The 13,662-nt window shown below is 38.5% G+C and overlaps 1 protein-coding gene across 4 annotated transcripts in view; it reads right to left on the reverse strand.

Moving 5' to 3' along the window:
- The window catches only part of apba2b (amyloid beta (A4) precursor protein-binding, family A, member 2b), a 62,656-nt gene that overhangs the window by 3,095 nt on the left and 45,899 nt on the right, over positions 1 to 13,662 (reverse strand). For 3 of the 4 annotated variants that reach the window (XM_051379376.1, XM_051379375.1, XM_051379377.1), the window contains 6 exons: positions 8,620 to 8,655; positions 6,539 to 6,625; positions 4,153 to 4,338; positions 2,265 to 2,444; positions 295 to 507; positions 43 to 162 (listed from right to left, as the gene is read on the reverse strand). In XM_051379376.1, coding sequence (XP_051235336.1) covers positions 43 to 162; positions 295 to 507; positions 2,265 to 2,444; positions 4,153 to 4,338; positions 6,539 to 6,625; positions 8,620 to 8,655 — 822 coding nt within the window. The remainder of the gene's footprint in view (positions 1 to 42; positions 163 to 294; positions 508 to 2,264; positions 2,445 to 4,152; positions 4,339 to 6,538; positions 6,626 to 8,619; positions 8,656 to 13,662) is intronic. The other variant, XM_051379378.1, reaches the window with a different exon arrangement.

Below are 13,662 nucleotides of genomic sequence, written 5' to 3' on the forward strand. Positions count from 1 at the left end.
AATATCCAAGCAACCAACCTACATGCTCAGACTCATACTTACAATGCCGTTCTGGACACTGAAGCCCAGCTGATACTTTAGGTCTGGTCTCTTAATGAGGACGGTGGTAACAGGAGGGCAACTAACAATGTTCATTTTCACCTGAACCTGGTTCTTCAAGCCCTTTAACACCATAGAAACACACAAACATAAAAAGCTTGTTCAGTTTTACAGAATTTGTGTTAATTCCATATCATCACTGCCTCTTTCACTCCTTCAGCCACACTGTTGTGTACATCTTCAGCGTCTCTGTACCTTAATGATTCCCTGACAGGTGGCGAGTGGCAGCCCCACTAGGCTGGTGTTGTTGATGGACATGATCTGGTCTCCGATGCTGAGCTTGCCAGAGCGAGCTGCTGGCCCGCCGTTCATCATGTTGGCTAATATAACTGTGGGCAAAATGGAGCCCCAGCCAGACTCCACAATCACCACACCCAGGATCTCCCCTTTACTCTTCTCCAGCTGCAGCTGTGGAGAGGGAAAGAGAGTGGAGGACACACTTTGTATGTCATTTATCATACACAGAAACTGAGCGACTGTAATTAAAACTATATGACTAGAGTAAACTGATAACTGACTGATTTTGATTTTTGAGATCACAAAAGTGTCAAAAACAGTCTGTTTGCATCAGTGTGCTTCTGCTTTTTTCTCCTTAACACATCTGTTGCTTCTTTTAAATCGTAACTGAAAACTTACCTCTTTCGATTAGCCTTTCCTGGTGCTTCATAAGGTATTTATTATGATGTATCCTTTTAACTGTTTAATTCAACTTTTATCTGCATAACTCATTATCTTTCTAACTCTTATCTGGTTTTGTGAAGTTTCCTTGGCTGACTTGAAAGGCGTTTCTACATAAAATACATCAATAAATAAATGCATCAGATCTGAGAAGCACCTGATTCAGATACACATTGCTGAGAATTTCACTTAAAACATTATGATTTCTTTTTGATACCTGTCAGAAAATTTACATTTTCTTTCTCCCTACCTTGGATCAGAGCAGAAATCTGTGGAATAATAGCAGACCTGGAGCTCAGATTGTACATCTGGCAAATATCTCAATACATACAGTACACGTCGAGGTTTCTATACCTTTAATATTTCTAGTTGCATTAGACAATTGCAGCCAATGCTGTTTAAACTTGACTTAAATATTGGATTTTAAGAAATGTTGCATTATTAAGAAGTACCTTGATCTCTTAAATTATGTCTGTATATTACATGTATGAATAGATGAATTCTTGAATTTCCACAAAATCTACTATATTATGATATATCACAAAATAAAAATAGATATCCATTACTAGTCTGTATTGCCCATTCCAATCAGAGGGATTTTGATAGTTGTGTTAAAGTGCTCTATAAATGTATTATAGTACTATATCAGACATTCATTTCTACAGCATCTTAATGAACAGAATCTGCACCTCAAACCTCTACCTGACGTTATCTCAGTGAACAATGAAGCTTATCTGTGCTGCAGGTCAGATGTGACTTCTACATCCCAACCAATCTATTTAGGGTGAATATGTTATACGGCATTATTCATTATTATAAGGCATACACATTAAAAGATAACCAGTGATTTATTTATAGAGATGTATTACATTAACATTTGAATTCCCTGACCTTAACAGATCCAAGTATTGCGCACATCTCAACCCTGTCTTAATGCAGAAAAAGTTTTTCCTGCTCCAACTCTTTTAACCAAAAGATGCGACTAGCGTACATGAAGCCATGAGAAATGAACCTATTCTCAACACAGTTGGTAAGGAAGATTAGTGCTTCAATAAAGCCCAGTTTCCCCAGCACTAGAAATTACTGGTGTGCCTCTGAAATAGCAGCTGTGTGGTAGTGCCCATGCAGCCTCTCTGCTCATGCAGCAGAAACTGTTTCACGGTTTCTAATTCTCCAAAAGCCTCCAGTAACGCTGTCAGGGCACAGTGTTAGCTAAAGAGGAAATGCTACAGCAATATTAAAAAGGCAAGAGATGACATGCCCTGGGTAAATGTTACTGTACCATCTGCCTCTTAATCTGTCTAATTAGTTAACAGCTACTGTATACTTGTGTGTTTCTCTAATGGCCCTGCAGCAGGAGAGCTACACACGTAAAGTCTCACGGTGTCTTGTATTTCTTTTCAGGCACTGACACAAACCAACAAACATCTGCAGAAAAAGCTTGAAGATGCAAGAAATGTATGCATGTACTGCACATACAGACCAACCTCTTTGCAGTTTTCAGAGTTGGAGAAATGAATGAGGTCGTCATTGTACATCTCCTGGGTGTTGATGATGTCACTGTACTCCTTCTGGCTCAGGTCCTCTGGATTAATGCCGTTAGCTCTCAGGAACTCCTGGTAAGCTACGCTGAACGCCTGGCCGATGGACTGAGCGATAAGCTGGGCCTGCAGACAGGAAAAGTAGGAATCATGACATAAACATGTGTTTGTGATCTTGTTTTTGTTAGATCCACAGAAGCTAACCTTCAGTAAGTTGTATATAAATAACAATACAGTTAAAAAAACATCAGGTGGCATCAAACAATAGTGGCATTGAGTGTACCAAGAATATGTTAAAGCATAATATAAATTGATTTTCACTGTCAAAAGCTATTTGTTCCTATTGTGAGAGGAGAGCAGAAATGACAGGAACACTTCCCTGTTGTTTCAATGAGGAGGAATGAAGTTTAATGAAGACAAGGGGCAGAAAACAAAAGCTACACAAAATTAATGGTCTGTCTTTACTACAGTGATAGAATGATGTACAATTTCAGTCACACAAGTCCAGGACTTTAAAACTGTTATCCCCAGTTATTAAAAGAGCAAAAATTCAAAATAGTTCAAACTAATGGATAAAAGGTTGACATCTTCAGGCACACAAAGCAGTACTTATGAAACCAAACAAAAAAGAGAGGGACATCTAAACATTTAGACACTTCCGGGACCTGTATGACTTGTATGAAAGAACTATTGTAACAATATCTATTTTTACATAAGATAAATAGTTAAAGGTGGTTTTGACAAAGGCGTACTTGAGTTCATCTGTTAGGGCTGCAGGGGATGAGTAGAAAATAAATTGGGAACAACATCTATCTTGACACAAAATACATTTACAACCAAGGAAGGTAAATGTTGGGAAAAAGTAAAATGAGTAAAAAGTTAAAAATGAAAAACCTGAAGACTTATCTTGGTTATGAGAGATAGATCAAGAGAGCAAAGAGGGTACGTATTTTGGCAAGCTGTATTTCAGCTATTTTCCTATTTAATTGAATTTTATTCTTTCATATAAATCTCTTGCAGAATTTGCAGACAGTAATGACCCAAACTCTCAGAATCAATCCACTGTGAATTAGTTTTGCAGAACAATAAATAGTCAAAACTAGGCAAACACTGCATACAGCCAGTGGAGCCACAATAACAGAAACAGTTTATAAGTTGATGGATGAGTGGCTGAATGGTTCTATTATAACTCTGGCCGGCCTTTAAAACCTGGCAGCACAATTATATGAAGAGAGGACAGATTGGAGTCCAGCCTTTATACTGACTGGCAATGGACACTGAGTTGCTGGCTCCTCTGTGCAACACTGTTCATGTTGCCAAGTCTTGCTGAATGTGCTTCAACAAGACAAGCAGCAGCTCTCTGTGTTAAAATAAATAAATAAAAAATTGCCAGCCAATGTACATCATTTCATGTCAGTGAATTTTAGAATGTATATCTATATATAGATATATATATATCTATATATAGATATATATATATATAAGCAACAACATCTGTAAGGTGGAGCAAACATGTATTAAAAAAAATTTAATTCAGGATAAACAAATAAAATGAAAATCATTACTACTGGTGATAACTGGGGAGCTGAAATAATATCCACCAATCAAATAACATTCAGAAAGGAATAACTGTCATCTCTTTACTATCTTTAGATGTAGGATTCATCAACCAAATGAGTCCTCTTACATAATGACAGAAAAATAACAATGTGACTTCCTTTAGTAGCTGTCATCAGTATAACCTCTCAGCTGCTCCCAGCCATGTAAAATAGACAGTTTCTCTCACAAACACATTAACAGACACAGCAGGTTCTTTAAACTTGAAAACACTTACGTCTTCAGACTCAAAGACATGGCATATCATCTTGTACTGCTTCTTTGCTTCGGGTGCCCCGGGCGTAGTTTCAATACAGTCCTGTGAGGCTGTGCGTGGCATTCGGCGTCTCGCCATCAGGACCACAATGTTCCCAATATCGGCAATGTAGGATATAGTGCGGAGCGCGTTGTCCATCATTGTCTCCTGTAGGCAAATAAGCCAAATGCACATACATCAAAGGCAAAGCCCACCCTTAAACATTGTTTTCATTATACAACTAAGTTTCAGTTTGTGAATTTATAAGCTGATCGATCAAGCCAAAATATAATCAATTCAAATCCACCTGTAAGTAATATCTGAAACAAAAAATATATACCAACACAGAGAAATTTAATGAAGCATCTCCGGTCCAACTACCAGGAAGCTCATGATGCTATTAATGCAGGTCTTCATTCATTGATTTCCAGTTGTGTTTATTACTGTAAATACCGACTTTACTGCAACAGCAATGCAATGCACATGCTACTTAAAGGTTGTTTGTTTTTATTAATTGTTAAAATGTGCTTCATTACACGCTGGAGCAACTCAGTAGAGTAAATCACTACACCACAAAAACTAAACTACAACTGGACCAAGATAAACATGGTACTAAAACAATATGCGCTATAAACATGTGCTGGTGAGCCCACGCTGGAGCCAATAAATAAACAAAATACTAAATCACACATTTTAACTGACAAAATTATGCAATAACATATATTTTACTCTACCATACACACTACCATAGCTTTGAGAAACATTTTGCAACTGTTACTAGTAATTATCCTGCTTCTGACAACAGTCAGTTTCCTTTGATCAGTAATATTTGAAAATGAAAATACCAGTGTGCAGGATATTTGTTTCCTCTCCTCTCTTTGTCATTATCCTTTTAGCGCAGAGAGTGAGATGAAAGTATTGTTAATGGAAAACATACGGGCCTACTTTTGATTGAATTCAAAACTGGTGTATAATCGGATTATAGCCCAATAACGCCCCAAAAAATTTGATCTTGAGTACATGTTCATCCGAAAATAATGAACAGGTGCGCAAAAAACTCAGAAGGGGTTTGGATATCAGAGTGTTTGTGTTGATGAAATGAAGTGATTTGAATGGTGTAATCATGTTTGTTCACTCAGCCAAATAATTGTCCTGTGTCGTAATGTAGATTTTATGAGGCATTGTTTCTGAACACATCTATGGAAATGCAACTTAGAGAAGATATGGAATCAGTGGGTACGCTGAGATGAACTTGTGTTTGTTCATGTTTAATGATAATATGCTAAATTTCATTTCAGTTTAGTTAACTTCACTTCATTAACTGTGTCGGGTGTTTTTATTCCATTAGGCTAATTAGTGTTGTTGTTCCAGCCCACCTTTGGAGTTGTTCTTATTATGAATCAATGTCAGAAACCCCAGGCAAGCTGTATCAACCCTTTTAATTGCAAAAAATCTCTCTCTTAAGAGTGCCAGGACCAGTGGCAACCAGATGGAAAAGGGAGAAAGATAGACACTGCATTGCAGCACGTTAGTTTCTGCCAGGCGGCTGCCCACACAAACACACACACACACACACACACACACACACACAAGGCCAGACAGCAGCTCAGACTGAAATACTGCAAATGAATCATCTATCGCATATACATTTAACTGTTACTGTGAGCACAAAGCTCTATTTATGATACCAAGAACTGCAAAGCTCTCAGAACCATTTCTGCTTTTAACAAGACACCTCCTGTAATGGCCGCTACCGCTGCGTCACACAGCTGCTTGTTGTAAAGCTAAAGGGCAAAAAAAAACTTTAACAAAGATTCTGCAGAAGAGGAGAGAAGCGTTGTTTAAAAAAAATGTGACAAATAAATGTGATTTTTCATTCATAAAGATATTCAGAAAGTCAAACTTCTGACTGAATTTTGACTTTTTGACTGTGTGTCTGTCAAATAATTGAAAAAAACATCATGTAGTCTGTATTGTAACTTTGGCCTTTAAATAAATGACTTATTGAGTAGAGATATGGTCAATATATGAAGAAACGTTGCTCTCCGAGTCACCCTCCATGCGCAGATGTACGTGCAGCATTATTTTGGATTCGCAGAGGTTATTCTTACCCTCAGTCAAACGGTGACATCATGAGATTAAATAAATAAACAACAATCACTGGTGGTGTTTCATAAGAAGCAGTTTATGTCAACAGTTAAGCTGCTGTTATGTCAACTATGACACAACAACACTCCCCTGATGTGTAGCCCTGTATGCCTCAGCGGGTGGCTGAGGTACTGTCAGGGTAAACAGCTTTTATTCCCACAGGTGAGAAAAGACATTTTGGACATAAAACATGACGTTAAGTGTCCTTGCTGGTATTTACCTGTGAGTCTGCGTTGAGGACTTTGATCCTCTGGGTGGAGATGAACAGATCAACCTCGGTGAGGGTTTGAGCATCTCCGTCTGCGCTCTGCGGAAAGACACAACAAACACAAGAGTTGGTTTGACTTTTTGCACCTTTTTACTGTTACTTTTTACTGTTCATGGTTAACAGTTATTCACAACTGCATGAATTTATGTGTTAAACGTAGTAGTAGTAGCCGAGTATTAGTTTAGATATCCAAAATGCATGCATGTATAGTTTAGGGTCCAGCTAGGGAAATGCCTGTTAGATGGACAGGTTGTTGAGTCTAAAAGGTGAGGTGGAAAAAAGCAGAAAAAGAAAGCGTTTGGCAGTGGTGTTACTTTACATCAACTGTCTTGGCAAGAGGATGGCGAGCTGGCACGGACACCAGAAACAGCTTAACACTAAACCCTTACCAGCTGGCTGTTTTGCCAGTGAGAGCAATGCAGCTTCAGCACAGAACAAGCCTGCACACATTTCCCTCTAATCACTTTGTAGTGCAAGCTAATAATATTATAATTTGATTTTGCTTAATTAAAATTGCATGATACATTTCAAAATAAGGCAATAATCCTAAAAATATGAATAAAACACGTATAGCTGTAATTAAATACATAATGTAATAAATGGTGAATTATTTATTTGTGGCTGTGGCTTGCAATGTTACTTTTTATCCTGACTGAAGATGCACAAAAACTAACCACAGAGTAGAAAAAGATGTGATTATGTGCTGTTGTATATTTTAATTTAAGAAATACAAGTTTCCAGTGCGCCTTTTGTCTGTTGAAAAGGTGTGTGGTTTTCATTCGGCTTAGCATAGCATTTATGATTGCAGCCATACTACCAATTCAAAATCCAACTCGTCTCGTGGATTTAATCGGAAGAATCAGCTTCTTCTTAGATGCTAAAACCTGATATTTACCACTGACATGTTTGATTAGAGCTAAACTGTGATGTCAAGTAATGCAAAGATACAAAAGAAGTCAAAGAAATATGACACAAAACAACAAAATGGGGCCAGAAATGTACAGCATCCCACTAATAACCATTTGTTTAAACAGTGATGAATTGTTATACAATGTTTCTTTTAAGCTCTCTTTAACTATTCATAACATTAAGCCTCAAAAGCATGTAGTCATAGCTGAGGTTGTTTATGGATGATCCTTCTAACCACTGTATCTCAGGCTCACCAGAGTGTAAAGAAGAAAGTTATGAACTGAGATATATAGCATGAGAACTGTGGTAATAACACAAAAAATAGGCATATCCTGAATTAGGATCTCCAAATAAATAATTTAACTTATTTGAGGGTAACAGAAATTGAAGTACAAAACGTGAAAAGTACTCTCTGTTTGTAAACACAAATTAGACTAGTAGCTGATGACAGGACCTTTGCAAGTGATGTTTCTTGCTGTTCTTCTTGATACAATGAAGCTCTATGTCTTTGCCCTCAGGTAAAAGCTTGTCTTATTCAGTGTGTTGTTCTTCCTTGTTAGCAAAAACAAATTATTTGGATTTCTGTGGTCATTCCCAGTTATCTTGGTACATTTGTAATGTGAGGAAACTGTGCAAACTATTCAGAGAAATAATAGAGACACAAGCTTCTCCTTAAGTGTCCTGCTCACATATCTTCTGTTACCTTGTGGTCACAGTGGTCAATGCAACAAGTCAATGTGCTGGTATTAAATTTGGCTTTTCAGTCTTGTGCCTTTGTGCTGACCTTCAATCAGTCCTTTTACAAGAACATTTTATGATGTGTCTGGGTAAAATCTGTCAGTCCACGTTTGCTGATATTGAGAAATTTCAACAGACATTGTAGTAAAATATTATATAGACTTATAAAAGTGCGAAAATGCATAGCCATTCATATAAAACCAAACATATTTGTCTCAGCTCTGGAAAGGCTGACAAAGATTTGTTCGACTAAATTAATGCACATAAAAAATGTGACACAGATGGGAGAGGATACACAGAAAGACAGGCACAAATGAAATGGAAAAGAAAAGGTGAAAAAGGGAAAGTGGCTAAAGGGTCTTCCTTTTGCTCTGCTTATTACACACCGCCTTTTTCTTGATTTTGGCAGCCTTCTGTACCCTCTGGCAGGCAGGCAGGCAGGCGTTGGGATGGGACAAGGTCAGCGGATACGGGAGCACAAAAAACAGGAGGGAGAGGAGGAGGAAATAAAGAAGGTAAATAAAAGAAGGTAAGACAGTAAAGCCCAAAACCAAACAGCAGGTGTGCTATGCTATCGCTGCTCTCAGAAAAAGAGAGACACAGACAGAGAGAGACAGAGAGAGAGGAAGTGTGTGTGTGTGTGTGTGTGTGTGTGTGTGTGTGTGTGTGTGTGTGTGTGTGTGTGTGTGTGTGTGTGTGTGACTGTGTGTGTGTTTGTGGAGATAGCGTTTGCACAGCCGTGTTGGTTATCAGATACAAATCAAAACAGCAATTACAGAGGGTAATAATTGCTTTTTCTCTTTTTAAACACACCAAATCACAAGCGTGCAGACATGATTTGACACTATTGCTGCACTCTTGACATCTACATAGAGCTCCATATGGAGGGTCTATTTATGGTTTATTTCTTCTTATCAGTTTGACATTTCAAGTGCCAAAAGAAAGACAGATGGTATGGCTCCCATTTCTAAAAGCATAGCAGCTAACAAAGAAAACAAAGTATAGCTCAGGCTGTGTGTATATGGGCCCTGCTCTTACCACCTTCCATGTTCATGTCACAGTCTAAACGCTATTACCAGGACAGACTTGCTGGAAAACAATCAACAACGCTCACAAAGGCAGGGGAGGGGATAAAGCCCCTAGCAAGGATTTAAACGCACAGCTTGGGGTTTGTTCTCTGGGCTGCATAAAAAAAGTAAAGTCACTGTGTTTGGAATTAAACAGCTTAGATCAACATGGAGGCAGTTTTACACAGCTAATGTGTTTGATTAGTTCATCAGTAATTCTGTTCTTGGCGACGGCCCTACAGTGGTTGAACTTACACAGATAATCCTTTGGGGTACTTTGTAATCTTTCAAAATCAACCCTTCTCTATAAAGTTCAAGCTGAGCTACTGCTCTTCTCTCCATCTGCCATCGACAAGAGGAAATGATCCTGACCCTCCTTACATTTGTGTGAGACTGGATGTTTGCCCGAGCCGCTGTGCCAAGCTGTACCCACTAAGACAGTATTAGTTTAAAAAAAAAAAAAAAAAAGAGCAAAGAAAACAGCCCAAAGGGAAGAGTCTTTTTCGGGTTTTCGTTTTTTTTTAAGTTTCCTCCTCCGTGACCAGCTCTCACGCAAGACAGACATCTGAGGCTTTCAGCAACATCTACTGCTCTGTTGAGGAGGAGCTGAGCAGGGAGGAGATAGACAGCAGGAAAGAGTGAGTGGGGGGGGGTGAAGCTGCATAAATATTACATCAAACAGAGTGAACATCATGCCGAAAAGATCTGCATAAATAACCTATATAGCCTTGTGACAATTTACCTGGCATACTTCTTCTTGCTCAGTTCAGAACTACAGGGTCTAAGTGTGTTCCTGTGCTTTTGTACACTATATGTGCGCTTGTTTGGGTTAATCTGGAGCAAACATACAAGTCTGGATGCATGTTACAACATGTGTGATCTGGTTTGAATGCAGTCGACCATGTCCATTTCAATGTCAAAGATTAAATGTTGTTTGCTGTACAAATACTCATTTGTCCACGAGGGACAAATAAAGGAGATAATGGACGGTTTCTTGTTCAATGGACCTGTTTCAAGCAAGGGAAAAGCACTAAAAGGTGATAGCTAACTGTTGCCATGGTTTCATCCTGACAAGACTTTTTGCAGGCAAGGCAATTGTGCAGGACAGAGAGTGAGTGAGTGAGAGAAGAACCAAACACAGATTGGATTGATGTGAAATGATGCCAGTAGACATCCTCGTTGTAGTGAAAAGGGCTTTTAGACTGAAACCAGTCAACGGACCAAAAGACTTCCAGACTCTCTGTCACTTTGCTTGTCACTCTTTTCTTTGTTTCAGAATGCCCTTTGATTGTGTTGTGAGCCCTCAGAATGGACTTATTAGGGATTTATGGTTGACTCTGTAACTACAAAACGTGATTTCACTGACAACAACAGACTTTAGGTTGTTGTTTTTCATGCCACATTCAAGTTATGATGTTGACATTGTGCCTAACGAGTGTGGCTCAATATCAAATATACTTCTTTGGAATGTGTCTGCAGGACCAAGCATCGAAAACTGCCAAGAGTCAAAAGTTGGCACCGGATGCAGAACATTAATGATTTAATAACTTAACCTGTTTCATTCAGGAAATGTGCTTAACAACATCCAGTATTTGAAAAGTTGGACTTCTTTGCTTAAATGTAATGTTGTAGAAATGTTTTTGTAGTTTATATTCCTCAAATTGGGGAATCAAAACAAGTATTGTATTGGCCTAGACAACTGCTTATTAATCATGTCATCATATTCCAACAGATTTACATGCATAATTAATACTTGCATTAGTAGCCATTTCTAGCTCTCTTCAGCCCCAATTTGATATACATTAAGATTCCCGTTAGGACCACTAAACCTCAATCCTAAGTAGAAGTGGGACAGATTACACTACACTGAAGCATGTCAAATTTAAGGGTAGGGCTAAGTGGTAGTGCTGCTGAAGTATAAGGACATGGCCTTAATCATCTCTTAATTAAAGGACCAAACTATATGTTAATTTACTTACAGTTTCCAAACATAAGGAACTGGCAAAATGTGGCTTAATAGAGACAAAGCCAATCTTATGTTTGCTAATATCATGCGCCTGGAACCTTATCCTGAAACTTGACCTAGTATTTCAGACTTAAGACACATATAGCAATTTAAGTTTCTATGTCTCTCTCTCTCTACTCTTTTAATTCCTGACATGTCCCACTGGACAACCACACTCACATGTGTCCATCTCACCAGTGACAAATCTCATTACAGCATGCAACTTTCTAAAAGTAGACTACTACACGGCAGGTCATTTAATATTTAGAAATACAGCCAAGTTTGTGTTCACATGAGAGGGAGATAAAAGAGACTGGTGTCTGGGTAGCAACGGTGGTGCACCAGAGCATCAGTGCCGCATGATGTCATCATATCACGAAACAATGTGCTTTGATCACCCAAGACACAAGTCCACGTCTAAGAAATGTAAAAAAGCTGAAAGTCTACCTTTTCCTCAAAGAGGGACATTTTGAGTAGCAATCAAGCTAATCAGAAATAATATGAGCCGAGCTCCTCTATGCTGCACGGGTACCATCCACGGTATTTCTCTGAAACTCCACTGGAATATCACCATCCCAACAACATTAGTGAACAGCAGGGAGCGAGTGTCAACAAGGGAAATATAAGGTTCACATGCCAACAGTCCCATTATCCAGCCAGCTGTGTCAAACACATGCCCTGTGGCCCAATCTGGCCAAGTTCTTTAGCTGCCCTAAAAGACCACTCATGCCTAATATATGACTCTAGACGCAAACTGCAATGATGTCCATGTAAATTTTACTAGGAGCAAAATGGACCAGACATAAACCTAAAAATACCTTATCATAGCTATTAAATACAAATAATAAAACATTTAAACAATATGCTGAAATAGCGAGGTCTCACTTATCTGCTTCAGTTTGTGGAAATACTATTTTCCCTTTCATGTGTCCATTGCTGTGAGAAGTGAATTCAGATACTGTATGACAAATTTGATCAACCAACATACAGTATTAGCCACGTAAAGCTGCTGGACATATTTCCTGCAGGGCTTCTGGGTATTTGTGTGCTACCAATGCAGCATAAATAACAACAAGACGACTGGAACATTATGCTGGCCCCTCTGGGGAGAAGAGAGAGAACTGCCATCATATACAACCGGCTCTGAACCAGCAACACTGATCAGATGGCGTCTCCTGAGGTGTGAACAAACACATCTTAACAACACCCCTAAGAGCCTGGGGTAAGTAAGAGGGGAATAAGCTCTAAAATAACTGTTGTCCACTGCAGGAACTTTTGACAAAGAATCTTTGTAAGTACTCAGGAATCACAATGGAAATGTATTTGCTGCCCCCCAGAAAGTCTCTAGTGATAGTCCTTTCCCATGACTCAGAGAAATTTTCTTTACTGTCACTTACAGGTCAAACACAAACCTCAAGGCTGCTACAACTTGTGTAGTTTACAGTTACATCAATAGTAGGATGAGAGCTGTTTTAACATCAATAAACACTGATAATAAAAACCAAGTTACAGTATGTCCAACTTACAAAATCTGTTCAAACATCAAATTACAAACCACAAGAGGATGACTCTGTTGCCTAAAACACAGACATTGTTTTTTAATCCATTATCTGACTCTTTTTTTTTTTTTTATCTTGACAGTTCGTCAGACACAAAGTGACAAAAAGTGCAAAATAGTTTCAAGAATTATGGGACCAGAGGAAAGCACTTAAGTCTTTTGCACATTCCTGTATGCAATTCCATCTCATCTGAAGAACCGTAAATACATAAATTACACCAATGACAAATTAAAAAAACTACACCGCTGTTAGAAACACCATTTTTACACAGAAAAACAACAAAGCAGTTATCCTGTTGTGCTTTGATGTTTGGGTTTGGTGTAATAAATTAAGAAAAAAGACATTAAAAACTCTTGTTTTCAGTGTTTTATTGGAAAGTAACTGCCATGGAACAATTAGAAAACTAACTTGTTTTTCTTTTTTCTTTCTCTGTTCTGTCGCCACCCCTCCCTTTCTCTCATTCATTTACTAGCTCTTTCGACCACGGCTCTCTCTCATTTGCTTGCTGCGCTCTTGGCTCGTTCACTCTCATTACTTTGTTTATGATATTAACAAGACACCAAGACATGTCCATCCCTCATCCTAACATTAATACTAGGGGTGCCTAGTGCTTCATTATTTTGTGATTTATGTACACAAATTGAAGCAGCTGCGGTGTTTGTGTTTGGCCAATCAGTGACATTTAGCTCTGCAAACTTCACCCTGATAGTTCCTGAGCCATCAGAAAGCACTACACCCAAACCAGGAACTTCTTTATCACTTAGAAAACTTTTTTGTCACTGGTTCCTACAGTTAAAA

The sequence above is a fragment of the Dicentrarchus labrax genome, unplaced genomic scaffold (genome assembly GCF_905237075.1).
Source record: "Dicentrarchus labrax unplaced genomic scaffold, dlabrax2021, whole genome shotgun sequence".
Taxonomy (NCBI): domain Eukaryota; kingdom Metazoa; phylum Chordata; class Actinopteri; family Moronidae; genus Dicentrarchus; species Dicentrarchus labrax.